The 20,350-nt window shown below is 51.3% G+C and overlaps 8 protein-coding genes across 8 annotated transcripts; 6 read left to right on the top strand and 2 right to left on the bottom strand.

Moving 5' to 3' along the window:
* Positions 1-503: 503 nt before the first annotated feature.
* NCS57_00683200 (Protein kinase domain-containing protein) lies at positions 504-2,669 on the bottom strand (the record flags this gene model as incomplete). The annotated part of the gene is made up of 3 exons (XM_053056706.1): positions 504-809; positions 869-1,663; positions 1,731-2,669. 3 exons carry the CDS (start codon positions 2,667-2,669, stop codon positions 504-506), a joined length of 2,040 nt encoding a protein of 679 aa, XP_052912901.1.
* A 423-nt stretch (positions 2,670-3,092) lies between these two features.
* Positions 3,093-3,455, top strand: NCS57_00683100 (uncharacterized protein; the record flags this gene model as incomplete). Its single annotated transcript, XM_053056705.1, has 2 exons — positions 3,093-3,329; positions 3,384-3,455. Exons 1-2 carry the CDS (start codon positions 3,141-3,143, stop codon positions 3,453-3,455), a joined length of 261 nt encoding a protein of 86 aa, XP_052912900.1. The 5' UTR covers positions 3,093-3,140.
* A 1,839-nt stretch (positions 3,456-5,294) lies between these two features.
* On the top strand, positions 5,295-6,428 carry NCS57_00683000 (uncharacterized protein; the record flags this gene model as incomplete). The annotated part of the gene is made up of 3 exons (XM_053056704.1): positions 5,295-5,999; positions 6,051-6,182; positions 6,243-6,428. 3 exons carry the CDS (start codon positions 5,295-5,297, stop codon positions 6,426-6,428), a joined length of 1,023 nt encoding a protein of 340 aa, XP_052912899.1.
* Positions 6,429-7,222: 794 nt separating this feature from the next.
* On the top strand, positions 7,223-8,131 carry NCS57_00682900 (uncharacterized protein; the record flags this gene model as incomplete). Its single annotated transcript, XM_053056703.1, has 2 exons — positions 7,223-7,382; positions 7,536-8,131. 2 exons carry the CDS (start codon positions 7,223-7,225, stop codon positions 8,129-8,131), a joined length of 756 nt encoding a protein of 251 aa, XP_052912898.1.
* Positions 8,132-13,041: 4,910 nt separating this feature from the next.
* NCS57_00682800 (EthD domain-containing protein) lies at positions 13,042-13,504 on the top strand (the record flags this gene model as incomplete). Its single annotated transcript, XM_053056702.1, has 2 exons — positions 13,042-13,188; positions 13,244-13,504. The coding sequence occupies 2 exons, from the start codon at positions 13,042-13,044 to the stop codon at positions 13,502-13,504; spliced, it is 408 nt and encodes a 135-aa protein (XP_052912897.1).
* A 284-nt stretch (positions 13,505-13,788) lies between these two features.
* Positions 13,789-14,648, top strand: NCS57_00682700 (uncharacterized protein; the record flags this gene model as incomplete). The annotated part of the gene is made up of 2 exons (XM_053056701.1): positions 13,789-13,900; positions 13,963-14,648. The coding sequence occupies 2 exons, from the start codon at positions 13,789-13,791 to the stop codon at positions 14,646-14,648; spliced, it is 798 nt and encodes a 265-aa protein (XP_052912896.1).
* Positions 14,649-16,678: 2,030 nt separating this feature from the next.
* NCS57_00682600 (uncharacterized protein) lies at positions 16,679-19,265 on the top strand (the record flags this gene model as incomplete). Its single annotated transcript, XM_053056700.1, has 13 exons — positions 16,679-16,705; positions 16,755-16,923; positions 16,981-17,028; positions 17,081-17,286; positions 17,334-17,371; positions 17,425-17,444; positions 17,495-17,549; positions 17,604-17,669; positions 17,723-18,154; positions 18,521-18,797; positions 18,834-19,051; positions 19,198-19,203; positions 19,256-19,265. The coding sequence occupies 13 exons, from the start codon at positions 16,679-16,681 to the stop codon at positions 19,263-19,265; spliced, it is 1,572 nt and encodes a 523-aa protein (XP_052912895.1).
* A 238-nt stretch (positions 19,266-19,503) lies between these two features.
* On the bottom strand, positions 19,504-20,337 carry NCS57_00682500 (uncharacterized protein; the record flags this gene model as incomplete). Its single annotated transcript, XM_053056699.1, has 2 exons — positions 19,504-19,915; positions 19,964-20,337. The coding sequence occupies 2 exons, from the start codon at positions 20,335-20,337 to the stop codon at positions 19,504-19,506; spliced, it is 786 nt and encodes a 261-aa protein (XP_052912894.1).
* Between the last annotated feature and the right edge of the window lie 13 nt (positions 20,338-20,350).

The raw sequence follows: 20,350 nt of genomic DNA, 5'->3' as shown, positions 1-20,350 counted from the left end.
CCAAGATGGTTGTGGCCCAAGACGCCTCTCTGGTTCCGTTGTCCTCGTACAAGCAACATTTCAGCTTCCCTGCCAAAAGGCTATGAGCAAGTCTAGGTCGCTCCTTTTAAGGGCCTCAAAATCGTCCCTACCTCTCGCACCGGAAAGGCGTCCCGAAGGTTCCATGTCCATCGTCAACGGTCAGTACCCTTGCCCCAGTCGAGAGATGTCGAAGGAATACATCCGTGATTTTCACCCCACGGGAAACTTGAGGAGTCTTGGCGCTGTAGAGGTGGCTCGTCTAGTGGTGCAAGTTCTGGTCTTCAGTCAGGTTTGTGCCGCAGAACCTCTGGCCGAGAGGTACGGTGGTGGGCAATCAATAGAAGAGATGCTTGATAGTCTAAGAGTAGGTTTGAATGGCTTATTAATCTATCTTGTTAAATTACATATACGCCGCGAGGCTATACACTGCTTGAGACACAGTTGCACACTCAATGCCCCTTAATTGATCCCATCCAAGGCCTCTAAACAGCAACCAGAGGGGTTGAGCCATTCTGGTACTGGCAGTGATACTCATTATCCTCGTGGTTACAAGCGCATTCGGGCTCGTCCACATTTTTTGGCCTGTCCAAGGAAGGGAGAGTGACATTATAGCCGTCCTTGTTGTACTTTTGCATCTTGTTGTGAAGAAACTCGCAGACCTCGTCGGATCCGGCACGCTGCGTCTTGTCAATGACCAACATGTGATGGAGAATAAAGTCGAGGAACTCGGTCAGGTAGTTGGCTTCGCCATCTACTCTAGAGATTGCCCTCTTATTATATTTAACACGCTGTCCAACACATCAGCCTTAGCGGGAGGTAGGGTAAAACACCAGGAGATCAAACTTACAAGTGCAACCGCTCGCTTCAGAAGGAAGCCACTAGAAACCGAATGGCCAAATTGCTGGGTGACATTTATGAAAAACGAGTCCGTGTTCCAAAAGCGACTCGCGTGACCCATGTCTCCTTCGTTCATGCGAACGCATTGGAATCTCCTCAGCGCTCCTGGTCCTCGGATGGCCCAGGTCAAGAGCATCAAGAAGACGCAGCCCAGAGCCCATATGTCTGCTTTTCTGGAAACGCCGGGTCCCTCTTTCATCTGCTCAGGTGCAGCATAACTTGGAGACATTTTCCCTTTCCCAGGCTGTAGCGACCTCGAGGCCAGCGTGTGGAACTTGGTCAGGCCAAAGTCGGCTAGTTTGAGCTTGCCTAAATCGCCGTCCAGTTTCTTGTCGGTAAATCGAAGAATGTTTGCGGGTTTGATATCCCTGTGGATGCCGTAGTTGTCCTTCCAATCTTGGTTGGGCTTGTCGCCCTTGCGCCGCACCGCCGGCTTGACGTTGTGAATCCCGCGGAGACCCTCGGCGATCCCAGCGCATTGTTTTGCAATCCACTGGATGAGGAGAGGCGAGGCATTGGTCGGCGAGGCAAAGAGCTCGGAGGGGTGCTTCTTCATGAGGTCGCCTAGGCTACCCCCTTCTGCCCATGGGAAGAGGAACGAGAGTTCACTGCCACACTGGAAGGTAGCAAACAACTCGATCACATGATCCCCAGGCGGGGTCTTTCTGAGAGCGTATAGCTCTCGCTCAAACTCGTCCTGGTCGGGAGAGTGAAGCACCTTGAGAGCAAACACCTCATGTCCGATCTAGGGCAATGGTTAGAAGGTGATTCTTATCCGCGTGTAGAGACAAGTACGTATTTGGGGTACTCACGAAGCGATGATGATCCGGATGGATTTCGACCTCGTATACATCAGCATGGCCGCCCTTTTCGTTGATATGGCGACGAGACGTCCATGGCATGATGGTCTCAGCATGAAGCTCGTACTCAGCAGGTTGCTTGTCACGAGTCATAGATATGATGGGGACATTGATGTGCCACTGCTCCCGGTAGAACTGAGAGATGAAGCTCTTCTCAGTTGAAGGGAAATGGCGTGTCTCCTTGCCCCGCGAGTCCCTCTTGAGTGGTCGAAGCACACCATCATCCCCCCGGATGAAGGGAAAGTCCCTGTCACAGATCTTGGCCTCGTAAAATCCACCTAGTAGATCCAATCGTCCAGTCAGCACAAGAATTGCGAACAGTATATGTGACGAACGTTCAGCGTTGAAGTCATCGTCAGTCTGACCACACACGTAGTCGGTGTACTTCTGCAGATGAGATTTATCAACCCTTCCCCTCAGTTCCTCATAAACAACCGGGGGGCTACAGAGCCGCCGTAGCTCACCCAGTGGTATCCAGTCCTTGGTTCTATCGCGATAATGTGGCACCGCGGCAGTGGTGAGATCATCAGCCAAGGACTGAATTTGAACCTCATCAGGTCTATAGGTCTCTGGGCCGCCCAAAGAGCCTTCAGTCCCTACCCCGAGGAGAGACAGTTGCTGGAGACCCTTCTCGAGCGATCCTGACGTGTTGTCTTCTCTAAATCTACGACCATAGTCGTCGATGCGGCTGGATAGGTCAGATCTATTAGACAAAGACCTTGACCGATTCAGTCCGGTTGGATAGTCACCGGGGAGCCCAAGACATTCAGAAGCACTTTTAGGCCCTCTGAGCTGCTCCATCTCCTCGTCGACGAGCTTGCGAGCGATGACTGGGTCTGATGTAGAGATGCTGAGCTTTGGCTGCGCCATAGGGGGCTGTTCAGGAGACATGTTGACTCAAGCAACGGGCGATGTAGAATGAAGCTGAAACTGGGGGAACCCCCAGGCCGACCCTGTTTATCAACGGGGCAGGGAGAACAAATCGTTGCTCCGAGGGAGAGACGTCACCTTGGAAAATGCCTCGCGTGGCTTTGCTATCGAAGCTGCTGCGGCCAGAGCCTTGGCGGCCACAGCCTGGTTAGGTGACCCGGAGACCTACGACCAACCAAGAAGCCTGCTGTCTCGCCTCACTTTCAACCCTTTTCCCATTGCAACCTTGAACGATAGGTCAGTACACCCTGTTACGAACAGGCAATCGAAGCGGCGTGGCGAGATGACTATACAGACATTTCGCTGAGAGTGTTGCTAATTTGTAGTCCATAAGAGTAGCCTTCCCACTCACAGCTGAATGGTTTTCCTTTGCTCAGGTCAATGCAGATTCTTTTACTTGAACGCCAAACCATCAATTCATGCCAGCCGAGAATGTCAAAGTCCGCTGTTAACACAGGGAATACGCGACCAGCCGCGTGCTGTTGCTGGTACTGCACGAAGAGAACCCCAGACCACCAACGTGACACTACTGAGAAGACGTCCATATCAGGGCGGCGGGTTGACCCAGCCAAGTTGGAAAATCTTCTCAACAAACTCTTCGCTGATCAATATGCCGTCTCGGTAAGTCAACGCCCCACAGATTCATCATCGTCTGCATTTATTAAGCAAAGGCAGATGCGAGACAACTCATACACAATCTGGGCCTCACGGAAGCTCGACGAAAGCGAGACTCAGCAATGTTACTGAGCAAGGAAATCCGGGATTTCCGACCTCGGGGCCACATTCGCCCGCCCTTCTTTTGCATTTGCGCCCGATCTAGCGCTTGACCGATGTATATAACCTTTTTCTTTGGTCGGGATTGGAAAATAGACAATTTAATATAAGGATAAATGGAGACAGCAACATGTGACTGAGTGATCTAGAAGCCTGCGCGTAATCGGGGTTGATGCAAAAGATGCCCATCTTGTATCTCATTATACCCTGCAAAACATGCAAAACATCGCCAACAGAGAGCAACTTAACCATCGTCGTCCTGGATCAAAACCCGGTCCTTCCAGAAGATAAGAAAATGAACCATCGACCCCTACTGCCCGGGATGAAAATGACGCCACATTTCCGTCTTGATATAATCGATCTCTGCCTGGTCACAACTGTGAGTCACGTCGTAGGGCTGAACATGGCTGTGCACTCACCGCGGTTAGAGGCGTAGGGACTTTGACAGTAAATCTATTGTTCCGCATCTTGGCGGGCGTTAGCAGTGAGTCCGCAGTCGTAGAAAGGGCCGCCTTGCGTATGTCTTGTATCCCTTGGGACCAAATTTGCCGTCGAGGATTGCCTTCAGAACGCCGCCATCGGAGTACTCAGTGTCAAGAGTGTGGGAGTACATTTTTTGGGCTTTATGTCTTGAGTTTGGGGTGGTAACCAAAAGCTCGTGGTTTGTCATAGCATGTAGTTGACGACGAGAATAAGAGATTGTTGTCAAAGCCACCTCATTTTCAAGGAAAGATTGATGACAATATATACCGAATTTCCCCCAACTCTGCACTTGAAATTTGTCGTTGACAACTACTTCTTGGCGTCCGATTTTGGTCGTCTTCTTCCCGCTTATCCAGAGCCTGCCTCCAAGTCTCACATCCTGCAGCTTGGAGTTTCCACAAAACTCGGAGCCTGATTCCCAAGGACGCCCAATCGCTTCGCCTCAGCCGAGGCAATCATCGTCTTGAACGGTGATAAATGAGGCTCTGCGATCCGCTGATGCCTGAGTGATCTGATCTCAGAGTTCGGCTGTGAATGTGCACCTCTCCCAACTCACGGCATGCGCCCCCTCCCGTGGTCTTCCACTGTAATTCACGCATGGCCAGGTTGAAAAACAACGCCTCGTGACCCTTCTACATATGCAGCCATGAGGCACCAGCGGAGCCATTGGTCGAGGCCTCAGGAACCGAATCGCGAGCCATACAGTCTATAACAACTCAAGGTTGGTCTCCTCCGCCATTGGGAGCATGCATCTTCCTGCAGCGCGGCCCGCATCGAGGGAACCTTTGGTCGGCATGAACTGGCTACGTCATGACCCCGGCATCTCCGAAGGAGACATGAAGACCTTGTTCTTCCAGAAGTATGGAACAAGTCGCATACTCAGTCTTTCCAAGCGATCTGGAGTATGGGCCCTAGGCTTCTAGTGTAGCAAGCGTCTAACCTGACTAGTTCGCTACAAGACAAAGATTTTGGACCCTATCCGATGAATACGAGTGGCAGTCTTGGTTCAATGCGGTTTGGACTCTCCTGTCTCCTTCACCGGAAGTATACTAACTGTGAATAAGGGTCACTTCAAGGATAGTGATGGCGCTGAAAGTACTCTCAACATCTTGTATGTGTCCATATTCACAAGGCGACCAAGATGCTAACCCGTCGTTAGATTCTGTGGGCGCATAGAACAGGAATTCAATCAGCCCTTGACAGTGGCACATTTGCCCTTTCCGAAGCCCATCTTTGATCAAGTGAGGACCGAGTTTCGGGTCCACGGGTCGATTGCGCGAGTGATCAACAGAAACATACGGTGCAAATTTATGGACCTGCCGTTTCAATATGACCAAGACTCAGGAGATATTACTACTGGTACCTTGCTCCCATACATCTTTCGAGGCAAAGGGATTATTCAGTGTTGACATCGTTCAAGTTTACAACTGCAGAACAGTATCAACTTGGTCTGGTGATATGGCTCTGTCGGTTTCCTTCTCACTCAGAAACCTCACCACATATGCCGTCGTGTACGGGTGCGACGATGAGGCCGCGGACTTTCTCATAGAACAACTCACTGGAACTGACCACCCTGTCTTTCACCCCATGCTCCTGCCGACTCTGCTTGCCGATATAGAGAGGGAGCGCCATGTTAAGCTCTTGCGCAAGAATTCCGGCAAGATGGGGCAACTAACGCTTGACCTAACGGTAAACAAGGGCCAAGAGATACCAAAGAGTACTGAATCCAGTTCCCAACTCGACGATGATGAGGAGGAGCCCATTGAGCTGTGGCAAGACATGAGCAATTTGCAGAATGGGTTCCAGAACTGGCAGCAGCAGATGCGAAGGATGGTGATCCACCTTGAACGGTCATCCAACGCCGCGGCTCCAGACTCGACACACTACGATTTGGAGATTCAGAAGAATTTGGAGAAACTAAAGGTTCCCAGTGTCCGGATCCAAAAGAGGCTGGAGGAGCTAATCAGCGAATACGACGAGCACATTCGCGATTGTGCTACCGTGACTGGGGGGTTAAAGCTGGCAATGTCCATGGTGAGTGAAAGGTGTTCCATACAGTAGAGCCCATCTGGCTGACTCGAATAGGACACCCGCAAAACAAACCAAGAAATCGCCCACAGCAGCCTGCAGGTTTCCAGTCTAGCGCAGAAGGATGGCAGCTTGATGAAGTTGATAGCCTTCGTCACAATGTTCTTTCTCCCGGCCACCTTTACTTCAGTAAGTCCCAGTCCCACCCAGCCGCCTGGTATCTTAGTTCTGGGACTGATCTTGGCAAAGACTTTCTTCTCGATGGACTTCTTTGACTGGCCCAAGGCGCCCGGCAACATTGCAACCGGATACATATGGGTGTACGCACTTGTTGCAGCTATTCTTACGCTCATTACAGTGGGTTTGTTCACCTGGAGGCTTAGGGGGAGGAAGGCCCGGAAGGGAGGGAACGATGGCCAGGTTGCGGAGGTGTAGTGAGAGTATATAAGTCAGCGCATTTGTCTTTCATACAGAGATTTTCGTGGCCACCACATTTTGTCGCCAGTGTTTGATGTGAAGGCCATGTTGCTATTGATGCCGTCCCCAGCTGCAGCCAGGCGTCTGTCAGCCTCAAGCGGGACAAGCAAGGCAGAAGCAAGGCAGACCTTGGTATGATCGGGATCGGCACGCGCTCAATGAACGCCATGCCCCAGCAGAGAGAGAAGAAGACGTGATTGGGCCTTTCCATTGCATCGATTAATGGTTTCCCTCAAAGCAGACGTCGCCCCCTGCGTCGCGATGAACCTGTTAAGCGCCGACCGGAGACGGCGCTTAATGAAACGCAACCATCCGAGCTGAACATCACCAACGAGTTCAGCCGCGTAAATTTATTGTCAATTGAGCTAATCTAGACAGAAAATGTCGTGCTGAAAGGAAATTCTTCGAGATAACTGCTCTTGATCAAATTCGATGCGTAGCTGTAAGGTCCAAACCGCCACGGGGTAGACATGACACCCTCCCGAAACATGGAGTCTCAGACTTGACTGTTGGTTCTACTCTTCCCATGCATGCATGCAACCACCGCCAAGGTCTTTTAACTCGCTAGACTGCACCCTAAAAGTATCAACATGGCTCTGGCTTGGACAAAGGGGCCTGTTCGTGCCCCCCTCCTAGAACTGCCCCAGCCTTCGTTGGGTCCAGGTTTCCATTCTCCCCTCACATCCTCAATTTCTCTGTTACACGCTTCTCATGCCTATTCCTTTGCCCGTTTGCGCGGCTCAGTGGCTACGATGACGAGGCTCATCTCCATTATCCTTTTCCTTTGTTACTTGCAGAAGGGGTTTGCCGCCAAGCAATGTTATTATCCGAATGGAGAAGAGGCCCCCGACCACCCTTGCGATGAAGATGCCGAGGTGAGCACATGCTGTGGAGGAAGCTTCGGATCGATCTGTATGTCGAACAAGCTATGCGCAGGAGGCGATGGAGGTATTGTACGAGGTTCCTGTACAGATAAGGACTGGGCATCACCAGAGTGTCCATTGTATTGTCTTGGTAGGTCTAGGACTCTATCGAAGTCGCTGAACTTGTGCTGATATGATCAAGGTGCCGACACTGGAGGAACCGACCTGGTGGGCTGTTCGAACGTTACGAATACCGATACTTCATATTGCTGCGATCACAATGCGAACTGCTGCGACAACGGCGTCGGAAGGTTCAATGTGTATCCCTCAAAGCCGAAGCCTTGGGCCACATGGAACCGACAAGCGACAGAATATCTAGTTGTTGGCACGATGTACACTGGCGATCCCGCATCTTCCACTGCAGAGGCCACGACGACCGGCGCATCTTCGTCTGCGAGTACAACATCGGAAGCGGCCTCATCAACCACGGGTGAGGCCCAGGCACCCGAGTCGACCGAGGCACCAGCAGCCGGACTCTCGACTGGCGCCCAGGCAGGCATTGGAGTTGGCGTCGGTGTTGGAGCACTCGTAATTGCAGCCGTGGTATACCTTTCCTGGAAGATGCGCAAGAATGAAAAGGCCGCCAAAGAGGGCAATCATTCATCACCCGACCACGGTGCGCCGCAGATGGGCAATGCCTGGCAGCAGACTCACTACTTGCCCAAGGAACCACAGGAACTTCATGGACACCAGTTTCAGGGCTATGGTGTTCGGGCTGAGCTGCCGGCGCAAAATTGATCAATGTCGGGTACTTCAATTGTGGGAGTCTCGGTTTGGAGTTTACGGTAATTGGTGGACTGGACACGGCGTGTGTGAGAGCGTAATAGATACCATTTTTATAGCAATTACCAAATATTTTCAACGTACAGTTATGCTTCCTGGCTTGGTCAGTGTCCAGCATACGCAGGAATCTAGTACAGGTTCTTGCGCTTCTTCACTTACAGTGTCTGATGCAGCAATGATGTGCTTGTCATTTTCCTTGACAGATTGGTCAGATTTCTGACGGCTTCGTCTGACTCGTCAGAGTTCTGACAGGGGATTCTGATGGCTCTGTGGCGTTTCTGACAACATCCAGTTTCTGGGTCTGTCACTCAGGCCATAGTCATGGACTTACAGGAAGGATTTTGTAGCAAAACATTTAGTCTTCAAACTATGGCATTCACAACCTCCTTTCCGAGACCCAATAATAAAGAGTGTCTAACATCAGAGATGTCTTTCAGTAAAGTGAACCGCGCAGAAAGGAGGGTCTGGGCCAAGAAGAGTTCTCTCGCTGTTTCGCCCGCCAATTGATCAGACCAGTGATCAATAAAAACAATAGTATTTCCTAAACTCGCACGACTTCAACGTATTTTCTGACTTTCAGCTGTAGCACCACGTCTTTGACGCCTATGATATACCACTCGGAGACGATCAAGTATAAGAAAGCCCATCTTCGCTCAGAACCAAGTTCCCGTCGATTTAGGCGGAGCTGTCGCTAAGCGAGAGCTGAGGGTGAGGCTGACGTGCACTTTTCGTGGGCGAAATGCGGAAAGCAGGGCTCGAAAGGCACATGATAATACTGTCGAACTATATTCGGAGGCACTCGAATAAGAGTCAGGCTCGGGGCCGTTTCGCTAGAGAAGACCCATGGACAATATCCCGATGGTCTATGCAACGATCTGATTTCCATCTAGCATTCTGGAACTGGCGCACTACCGCCTTTCAGCCGCGTGACAAAAGCGTCAAGCCACCATGCGTGGTCCGTTTCACACCGTCTGTTGTGGCAAGCTTGGGCCAATGAACAAAGCCCCAAGAAAGTCATTGCAGGATCGGCTTGCCAAGCAAGTCTTATTCGCCAATGGGGCTGTTTTCTCCCTGCAAGGGCCTTTTTGCGTATGAGCGTCGTTCATCCTTAGTGGCTCTGTGCGTTACACCTGAATGCAAAGGACCTTCATCGACAAGGTTAATTGGTGGCTGATTGCTTCCGGGCTGTAATTCCAAAATTTCAGTGGTTGAGCCAACCCTCGGGGAGGCTTCTGGGACATAGTAAACTACGGCCTAAGATATCTTATATATCTTCTGTTTCTTCTTACACCAGCTAATCTCAATTAATTCAGCTTCTTCAATCATACTTGAGCATCTCTGCACCAGAAAACCACTGCCTCCCCCTCCCCCTTACGTCAGTTGTTCCTCGGCGTCCGTCATGAGCAGCTCAACCCAACCCCGCAAACCGCCACTGCAGGTCAAGCCCGACTTTGAGCCCCATCGCGCCACTATTCGGCATCTCTACATAGTGGACCAGATGAAATTGGCTCAGGTCATGACTACCATGGAGCAAAGGCATGGATTCCGGGCAACGTAAGAGCACCCCTTCAGCCTCCTGTCCAAGCCCTTCTAACCCATGATTCTAGTGAGAAGCAGTACAAGACTACGCTGAAAGCCTGGGGTCTTGTAAAGAATGTCCCCAAACAGGCAAAGGAGTCCATTGTACGAGAGCTTGAGAGCCGAGAGAAAGAGGGAAAGAAGACGACCTCGGTCAAGCTTGGTGGCGCTCCCGTTTCCGAGGAGAAGATCAGGAGATGGAGAAAGGAGAGGGCCAGGGCTGCGATCCAGTTTGATGTTGGCCACTTCGGTGCTTGGTGTGAAGGTACGTTACCGATTACCGCTTCCTTATCCAGAAGCTAAACCGAACATAGATTTGGAAATGTTGGACATCGAGTTTGTGTCAGAAGATGAGTCCAGACACGAGATCATGGAGTCTACAGGCGCTACGTCGGTAGCTGGCATGGGAGAAGACTCCAGCCCTCCTGGTAGCCCACACATCATAACCTCGGTGAATCCTCAGAAGCAGGTAAGAGGGGGACTCGGTCATCCGATAAGCCGTGGAGCATCTGATCACTTTTCGATGGCCATTGACCGATTCGAACGCGCCTGGCGGCGTGTAGACAACCTGCCCGTCCCAGAGGCTGGCGAGAACGAAAATTACGATCTCTTAGACCTCGAGTGTCAACATATTGACAATGACGATGACGATGCCTTTTGGCGCCAGCCCGAACTTCTCTCTGAGCCCAGCGATATTCCTTCGATAGGGATTCTAGACAAAGCGTGGGGCTATCCCGGGCAATTCTCGAAACTCACTGCCACTGCCTCGACGTGTGGAGAACTAAGTGTCGTCGAGGCCACGGACAACACAGGTGAAGACAACAACTGCGCCGAAGACATTACCGAAGACAACAACTGCACCAAGAGCATCGACTACTCGGAAGATGCCGACTGCGCCGAAGACACGGACCGCGTTGAGGGGGACAGCTATCAAGACTTGACGGCGTCATTCTACAGAGCTGTCTCGGAGGGTGATCACCGCGTTGCTGAATCATTGCTCAACCTGGCAAAACAACTTGGTCGTCCTTTTGACAGTTCAACCTTGTTGAATGCTCTGAAAACAGCGTCCATTAGAGGTCACGCCACAGTCGTGAAGCTACTCCTGGACTTGGACGTTCCAACCACGAATGCTCTGCGCGAAGCCGCCATGGCCGGTCGACTTGAAGCCCTCCTACCTCTCCTGGATAAGGGGGGCTGTCAGCCGGGTGCACTGTCGTTTGCATCCAGGGGCAAAAGCGAATTTCCACAAGAAGATGTCTGTAGACTGCTTCTTGACCATGGAGCAGACGTGGACGAGATGTCATCGGGACTGGGCGAGCCTGAATGGGGCCTTCCCCTGTTGGAAGCAGCCATGTCCAACAACTCCCGCGTCTTCAAACTACTTCTGGACAGAGGCGCAAGCCTGGACCTGGCCTTGAAGGCACATCGGCACAAACGACCTTGGGCCGAAAAGTCTGGTTTCTCCCACGCGAAGCTAGATGGTGGAACAAACGAACCGGTGCTTGACGCGACGAAGGCGTTGTTCCTCGTGCTGAGAGAAGGGGACAGCAAACTGGCAGCCATCCTCAACCTGTGCTACGGTGCCAACAACAACGACGCCCTTGTCATGGCGGCCAGGTACGGTGATGAAGCTGTCGCAAAACGCCTGTTGGACGGGGGCGCCGATCCGTTTCAGCCCAACAGCAATGGACTTTCAGCGATCGAGGCTGCGCGAAGGAGTCATAGAACAGGCTTTGTCAAGTTGCTACTGCGCCAAGACCGCAAACCTCTAGATGACATAGCCCCGCTGAGAGATTCCTTTGCCGTGCGAGCCCGATTCATCTCTCAGTGCAGAAACATCAGCAACGTGGCAGGGAAGCTCCCAGCGCACCTAGCCGTAGAAGCTGAAAAGCTGTCCCGGTACTTTCTTGATCACCGCCCTGCCTTCCGCTCGGCAATGTCGTCCATGAGAGGTCTGTCGGTGCTCGAGGCCCCTGACAACGTGTATTCGCTGCTGGCCTACCTGTGTCTCGCCCGGGCGATGACGGACCTGATACGATCAAAGGCAGGCGCCGATTTCACTGGGGAGTTCCAAGACGGCGTTCATTCGTTCTTTGAAGTCTTGAGACACGGCAAGTTCAAGCAGACCAATGACACCCTTCTGTATGAACAAGTCGTGCGACTGGCGTGGGGCATCGAGCTCAGCCAAGAATCTTCATCGCCAGGCTCTGTCGACGAGAATATTATACGGATGCAAGATCTTGCCGCCAAGCTTCTATTTCAGTCAACTCAGTTCACAGAGTCTGGGGGCAGTGCCAAGGCGGACCATCATCCACTACTGGGAGAGCGAGTTACCCCCGAGTGTACATCGCCGATGGCAAAGCAGTCAATAGGACTTTCGTCCTTTGACATTCATGCACCGGATTTGTCCCCGAAGACTTTTCCGCCTTCCCGTACCGAGAGTCTGAATCAACCTTGTGGTATAACTGAGTCCTCCAAACAAGATCGCAGGTCTCCCAATCTACAATTTAGCGACCGCAATGCGATAGATGGTGGCGGTATAAAAGCAGCCATCATACGTATTGTCACAGGGACTCTGTTTGCCCTGATGATATCTCTCTTGAACAGTACGCCACCTCACTAATTCCATTCACACAGGCACTCACTGACACTTCATTGACAGCAATAACCCAAGCCACCAAAGGCACTGACCCCTTGAGCACCTTTGCCGCTATTGGTATGATCTTATTACCTTCGCTTCTTCTGACAATGCCATGTATTAACCTCGAGTAGCGTGTGCAACACAACTGCCCAGCACACCACACCCCGACCATTCCGACGCTCTTCACACCTCTGCTACATCTGTCTGTGAAGACGCGCCTTTCCCATGTACTCTAGATACTGCGCTGCCTGCCGAGCCCCCCATGACATGGCTGCCTGACCCTACACTTCTCTCGAGGCCAGCGACCCCCTCGATGGCCGAATGGGCTCCGAACTGGAGTAATGTCCGGAGCCCAAACCCACCTTTCGCTAGCTCCACCCACCCAATGGTAACGGCTGACAGCCTTCTTACAACGCCATGGTTTTCTGACAGGACAATCTGACGTCTGGGTGGGCTTTCTGACAGGAGTAGCTTCTGGACTTGTCACCCAATGCCTAATGATCGAGAATTATGGCATCCGTCTGACGGTTTTGTACTACACCGTCCATTATGCGACCCATGTATTTAAACAGCTAGCTCTGCTTCATTTTCTAGCATCACCATCCTCTTCGCCAACAGAACAACAAGGAGCTTCCGACAATCAACGATGGCTTTCAGCAAGGTATACCGCGCTACCGTCTTCGCCAGGAGAAAGGAGGGCGTGACCCAGGAAGAATTCTCCCGTCGCTTCGCTCGTCACGGAACGTTGGCCGGTCCGGTGATCAAGAAGCACAACGGCATCGCCTACATCCAGGTACCACGATCAGCCCTCGCAAGATTTCAGCACTTGTTCTAACCTTTGGCTGTAGCATCACGTTTTCGACGTCTATGCCGAAGAATTCAAAGAAAAGATTGGGCCTGAGATGGCGCCCTTCTTCAACTTCGCCCAGGCCGATGGGATCAACACCCTCATCTTCCCGACTATGGATGACCTTGTCGGTTTCTTCAAGGACCCGGCACACGAGGAGACTCTGAATACTGATGTCGCCGAGTTTGCCGATCCAACAACGGTCACCTTTGCAGTTGGAGATGAGAATGTGGTTATCAAGGATGGAAAGTTGCTTGTCTAGTTCATTCACCCGCGACTCTTGAGGCTGTGAACATGGCCTTGTCGGCTAAATGCTATAGCTCTTCAAGAGGAATAATAATACTCGCGGGTTTTGACATGTAAAAGTGACTTTAACCTGTTCATGGCATTGGCATCGACAGAGTGATCCCATCAGCACTATATCAGCACTAACAATGAGATGGATTTGTCAGCGCCTTCGCAATATGATGCTGGAAACATTGGGACACTTTAACTTTCTTCAAACATCATAATTAATACTACGATATCACTAAATAACGATTGAATATGGCTGAAAAGTGGCAGCCATATATCCTAGGGGCTGAAGACGATTGGTCCGAGGTCAGAGACAGCGGCCAACGCAAAAGAATCCAGAACAGACTTGCCCAGAGGGCTCGCAGTAAGTCAGCATTTGACTCGTGTTGGCTGTCTAAACGGGTTCTAAATAGTACTTTGATCTAGGAGCCAACCTTAAGGCGAGACGAAACAAGGCCAGTTCGATATCAGGCGAAGCCGCCCAGGTCGAAACACAAGCTGAGACAACTGAGGCCCGTGGTGGTGCAGTGGCCGACAACAACATTGAAGATCTTGAAATACCTGGATTGGAAAATCAGGACAACGAATCACTTGACGTCGTATTGGACCCCCCAGCATCAGTTGCTGATACGCAGATCGACACCTTACAGCCTGGTCTCGACGCTCAGTTCCTCTTACTCACCTCTCTCACTACAGTCGCAGCATTGTCCTCAAATGCCACTCTTCTTCACATCCCATGCGAAGTCCCAAGCATTGATACCTTCAACCCATCACAAACATCTCTCCCTTCCACTCTTATGCCCACTGAGCTACAAAAAACCATCCCTCATCCCCCGTTTGTCGACGTCATCCCTTTTCCTGGGGTTCGAGACCGCGTCCTCCGTTCTCTGGCCGTAATAGATTTGGAAAAGCTCACTATTGATCTAACAGGCGGAGCTTTCAAGGTTTGGGGATCTATACCGTGGGATGGGACGAGTTGGGAGGTTTCTGAAGAGTTTGCCAAGAAGTGGTGGTTCTTGATTGACGGGGAACTGCTTCAAGCAACAAACTTTTGGCGCCGACAGAGGCTGGAGCCAAGCATTTCAGCTAGCGATATTCTGATTGGAGAGTAATTCGTCAGGACAAAGGGGGTTTTTGTTGGTCATCATTATCAAAGATAACTCTTGCGCAGAGCGTTGCGTGTAGTTGTAGTTACGTGATAGTTAGAACAAAGCATTGAGATGATTTCACCAAAGGGGGGCATTGTCTGCTACCTAAGAAAGCTTCGACGTCGATCACAACTCGCAGGCCCATACCGTACGAGTTAATATGTACTGGCTAAAAACTGAAAGGCTCTTTCTCATTCCAATATTGAAGTCTCGGAGCTTCTCAGCAGAATCCTTTCCGCGAAGAGCCATGCGTGTTCCGGATCCCAGGGAGATTCTTCCTCCTTGAAGTGCAGTGAAACCCCTCTGCAACCCTGTAAAGGTCTCCCAAGGCCGAAATTAGATCGTTGAAGATTTTTCAAAGGATCATAGCCCATCAGCGAAGGTTCCTTTGACAGTGAAGGGCGAGAATGTCCGATGACCGTTACACTGGCAATGCCACTCTCCTACCCCATATACTCCATCTCTGCTATGGCAAACAAATTCCTATTGGATATTTCTAGAATTCCGAAGAAGTTGGAGAGGTTGATACGAGCGGCGATTCATGTGCCCCTGGAGGTGAGACGGAGAAGGAAACTTTGAACGGAGATGACTACTGGAGGTTGTCAGGGATGGGTTGCAATGTGTGGGGGAGAATGGAAAGATCGGCGGCCCAACGGTTGGCCTTGGCAAGGCAACAGCAATTCCGGTTTGATCGTCCCCGAACAAGGGAAACTCGACAAGAAGTTGGATGGTGAGTGCTGGCCAGCCGTCACAAAGGGGACGGAGGGTTTCAGTTAACTGGCAATTCCATCACGTGGCGGCCATGTGTTTGAGGAAAACGCGGCCATCATCCCGCAGTCTACTGAACTTTAATATCCAAGTTTGGAATCTGACGAGGCTGGCTTCCCATCTGGGCGTGTTGGGCTTCATAAGGACAACCCATATTGTCAGTAGACCCGGCTTTAAGGTTCAACTTAATGCTAATATTTTATATCATACAGCCTTTAGAGACAAGAGTTCCCTTGAATCCGGAGACTTCACTCCTTACCGGGTCACGATAAGTAATATACTTTTGCCCATGGGGAACGTCGATCCTTCAGACCCCTGAGTCTAGGCTCGGAAGTTCGGACCGCTGACGTGCTTTTGCTATGTGTCAAGACTTGTCACGTTGGCTTTTCACAGCTCGTGCCTGGTTTTTCCCGGCCTTTAGCATCGATCCTCATTGAGATGCATGGCGGACACTAGCTCCTGTAGCGCTTTGACGTTCAGGGCCGCCACGGAACGGCAAGGCTTTTTAGTTGATGGAGTCGTTTGACAAGCCACCAACTAATCCTTCAAGCTGTTTGGTCTAGAACTCAGTCGAGCTGCAGGTAGACGTCCACAAATAAACACGGGAAGCCCGAGACATTTTCAGATATTTCGAGTACCTATTTCTATTACAGAAAGGTACTCGGCAAGCACCCCGCGTGAGATCCTAGCTTCGTTTCGACTTGGACGATCCTGCTACTCTCTGTTGGGACGTTGTCGTCGGCAGTTGATGAGGGTATCAGTCGGTTAGCCAAGTGTTGAAGTCTAAAAAGAGGAGCTCAGTTCGCTACAAGGAGTAGAAATCGGACCATTTCGGTTTGCTCATGACTCGAGTCAAGACACTTCGGGCATGCATCCGCTGTACCCGGACCTATGTCGTCTGCAGGATCTATCCGTACCCACAACGTTGATCTAGATTGCGATCGTGGAGGCCCTGACTTGTCAGCTCTAACATCGAGGAGTGCGTCTTCAGCGGTATTGAAATCCTGGTTTGGTTTGAGGCTAGTGGTAGTTTGCATAGGGCATGGTGCTCGGACTTGGGTGATCTCGAGGCTCTGGTTCGCCGTGTCGGGTTTGTGTTGTCTCCAGGGGTCTAATGCAGATGTACATTAAAAAAGAAAGGGTCTTGGCTGTTGGATCTGGGGACTCGTTGTTTCTCGTTTCTTTTGTTTTGCGCCAAGTTATTGTTCCTTTGCTCGTCGACAATCATGCCTGTCTTTGAAGATAGACCGTCGGTATATCACACTCTTTTCCCCTCCGATAAACTTTGTCTCACCGATTTAGTTCCTATACGAAGTTTGGGCTCTTTATGGCGTTGGGACGCTCATTCTGCTTACTCGATTCGCCGTGCGGTTCAAGACGGTCGGATGGCGTGGGTTCCAGGGGGATGACTTCTTTTCGGCACTCGTTTTGATATTCTTTGCCATGGATGGATTTACCGTCCACCTGATATGTACTCTTTGACCAGTTCCTTTGATGTTGATGCGGCATTAACTGACTGTTAGCTCAGATTACCTGGGAACAAACCTCGAGGCAAACTTTTACGCAAAAACACACAGTCAGTTTTCCATGATCATCAACATACGCACCGACGACTCACATCTCGAAAGCATTGACCGACTCCATCATCAAAGATTGTGTGAAGGGTTCGAAACTGGAGTTTGTCGCTTGGTATTCATACACTTCTCTCATCTGGTCGCTCAAGGGGACCATGCTCTTCTTCTTTTCTCGAATCACCATTGGAACCTGGCATAGTATTCTTGTCAAGACGGCATCCGTTTGTTGCGCTGTCTCCTACTTGGCCGTTTTCCTCACCGTATGAGGCCTGTCAGATGTTGTCGGATATGACTGACCAAATACTAGGTCACGTTTGGATGCTTTCCTACACGCAAGAACTGGCAGTAAGTTTGGTGGTTCTAATGTTCTGAATTAATCAACTAACCTTGTTTCGTAGGGTTGTTCCTGACCCTGGAGGTTCGTTAAACATGCTCAGATGGTCACAGCATATTAACCATGATGAATAGAGAAGTGCACGTTCCGGAGGCAAAACCTCGTGGTGACCACGGTGCTCAATGTCTTGTTCGTCTCGCCTTCAATAAATATACTCTGAGAACAGCCTCTAATTATGGTTAGGACCGACTCTATGATATTGGGTATTCCACTGCCGCTGCTGTGGAAGCTTCAAATCCCCCTTCGAAGGCAAGCTCTATTCTGTCATGAACTTGCAGCAATACTTACCGGATCTGGTCCAGGAAAATTGTCATCGGCCTCCTTCTATCGTCTGGACTCTTCGTCATCGCCGCCGCCATCATCCGCGCAACTCTCACACTCTCAGCCCATCCATCCGCCCTCGCTGTAAACGAATGGGGCGTCCGCGAAACACTCGTCGGCATCATCACCGTCAACATTCCCATCCTACGACCCATGTTCAAACGCTCATTCTGGTCTTGGCAAAACAACACAAATATCAGCTCCTCCTTCCGAACAACGACAGGAGCCGGCAAGTCAACAGATATCACAGGGCCGTATGAACTCACGCCGAGTATCGCCGAGGGATCCAAGCCAAGCGATCGCGGTAGTCAAGAGTCCATCTTCAAAAAGGACAGTGTTTCTATGGCGGCCGTCGTGGTCAAGACTACGTACGATGTGACTCATGAAACAGCCATTGATGAGGATGAGTCGTGGTATGGTGAACGGAGGGGGCAAACAAAGGCATCGGTGCAAGTAGAATCGCGCGTTTGATCACTGGACAGAGCATGATTAATTGGTCTTTTCGGGTATGTTCTGTTCACTGTTCATGACCCGTTTGGACGTTTGAAGGCGTTTACACATTGTTCCCCGTCAATGTTCTTGTTGAATAAAAAGAATAGAAGAGCACCTGACGTATAAATTCAGTCGCTGCTCAACAGTCAACTTCATCCTTCACGCATCCCGCAGGATTGAGGACCTGCACCTTGCTTCCTACGTCTCGACCCTCACTAACCTCACAGCGCCCAAATCCATCCTTTTCTATCGACCGGTAGGTTGAAGCTAACAATGCCCATTCTTAGGTCCGGTTGTGCCTATGACAACGGCTGGGATTACGGCGTCGGTTCCACTGACACCGGTACCACTGGTGACGGTCCTCCAGCGAAGCCCGACGATCCCAAAGCTCCCGTGCAAGAGTACTTCTGGCCCGTCCTCCGCAAGCACGGCCTTGGCCAAGCCGAACCCGGTGAACGTCCCGTCAAGTGCGCCTGTCCCATCTGCTACGACCACATCAGCATGGCCGGCCTCTCGACCCCCGAAGAAGGAGGCAAGCAAGGCCTCATCGCTCCCTGTGGCCATGTGATGTGTCCCGACTGTTGGCCCAAGCGGGAATAGGATCCCGACAACTACGAGTTCACTGAACGCAAGTGCCCGGTGTGCCGTCTTCTGCTCCAGTGCTACTCGTGCACCCACACGGTCATGAAGGAGCCCATCCCCGACGCCACCTGTGATGTCGAAGAGCTCGAATGCGTCCCCAATTCCATGACGGAGACCTCTGTGCCGTACCAGGCCATCTGTGTCGAGTGCTGTTTCACCTTTGACGATATCTTGAAGTACTATGAACCCGGTGAATCCATCGGTTGGTGGTTCAAGCCTCGCGGCCCTGGTGAAGAACGATCTTGACGTGTCTAATATCCTTGTTACGGAGTGTGAGTGTGCGCCTGTTTTTGACCATGTTCCTGTGCTGACTTTGACCCAGTGTTGAGTATGTCTTGCCGAGTTCATGTGATGTTGTACGTGGAGCTAACTTTCGATAGAGAGCTGTAGACAGACTAGACAGATGCGAGGAGAATTGAGAGTGTTAAACTGTGGAGGCAGAAATTGGTGTCGCTATGGGTATGTAACAAAGGATCACTTCTCGAATGACGGATGGACTAACGTCGTCGCTAGGCCTGCAATTGCGCTTCAGTCAACCGAAAACTCCATTGATGCTTCTGTATCAAACACAAGTCTATGTCTATATTAGATCCCACCCGAGAGAACGAAGGAAAATAGAAGAAAACTTTTAGGCTGCTTGTGGAACAGCGTAGGCAACTTCTTGCTTCTCATCCACATGACCTACTGCCTCATGCCGAAGAGCCTCCTTGAGCTCAGCCTGCCTATTCAAGAAGCTGAGATACGTCTGCCAACCCACAGCGACGACACCGTGGAACAGTGGTCGGTAATTCAGTGGGAGGAAGGTGAAGCTAAAAGCCGTCACGACGGGCCATAGCTTGCACGAGTTGATGATGCTGGTGGGGACCGTGTCCTTGACACGCTCGACGGTGCCCTCGAGGTTCTCGCCCGAGAGAATGGCTTGAGAGCCGAAGAAGAAGGTGTTGAAGATTGGTGTAAAGCATACTTGGCTCACTGCGACCTTTGTGGCGATTGAGAGGATGCGCGATGAGTAATTAAAGTTGTGTGAGAGAAAGATGAACCTGGGCATTGTCAGGACAGTATCAGCACAAGCAAGACGTGAGGCATACCATTTGTAGTTGGGTATCGCAGCAACAGCACCAATGACGGCATTCCTCGCTGTCCTAGCACCATCATACTCATTCCCGCCGACGTACTGAGCGCTCAAGTCGGCAGCAATGTAGATGACGACAGCCGTGACGACCTGCGTCGTGAGCGGCCTCTTTGTCTGCGCCCTAGCATATCCCCGCGCCGCAGCCGTCAGAGGACCGAGACGCTGCCATAGAGGCAGAGGCGCAACGGTGCTGGGCACGGGGATGGACTCTTCGGACTTGGCCCCGGAGGGCGGCTTGGACGGCGACGATTGGAATCGGCGCTGGATCCGGGGGAATCGGGCTGACACGAAATGCCTCCGGAGAGCGGCGCGGAGCAGGGGCGTCGCCATAACGATTAAATGG

Source organism: Fusarium keratoplasticum, chromosome 5 (assembly GCF_025433545.1).
Source record: "Fusarium keratoplasticum isolate Fu6.1 chromosome 5, whole genome shotgun sequence".
Lineage (NCBI taxonomy): Eukaryota > Fungi > Ascomycota > Sordariomycetes > Hypocreales > Nectriaceae > Fusarium > Fusarium keratoplasticum.
The sequence above is the reverse complement of the archived record's forward strand: the minus strand, read 5'-3'. Positions and strand labels throughout refer to the sequence as shown.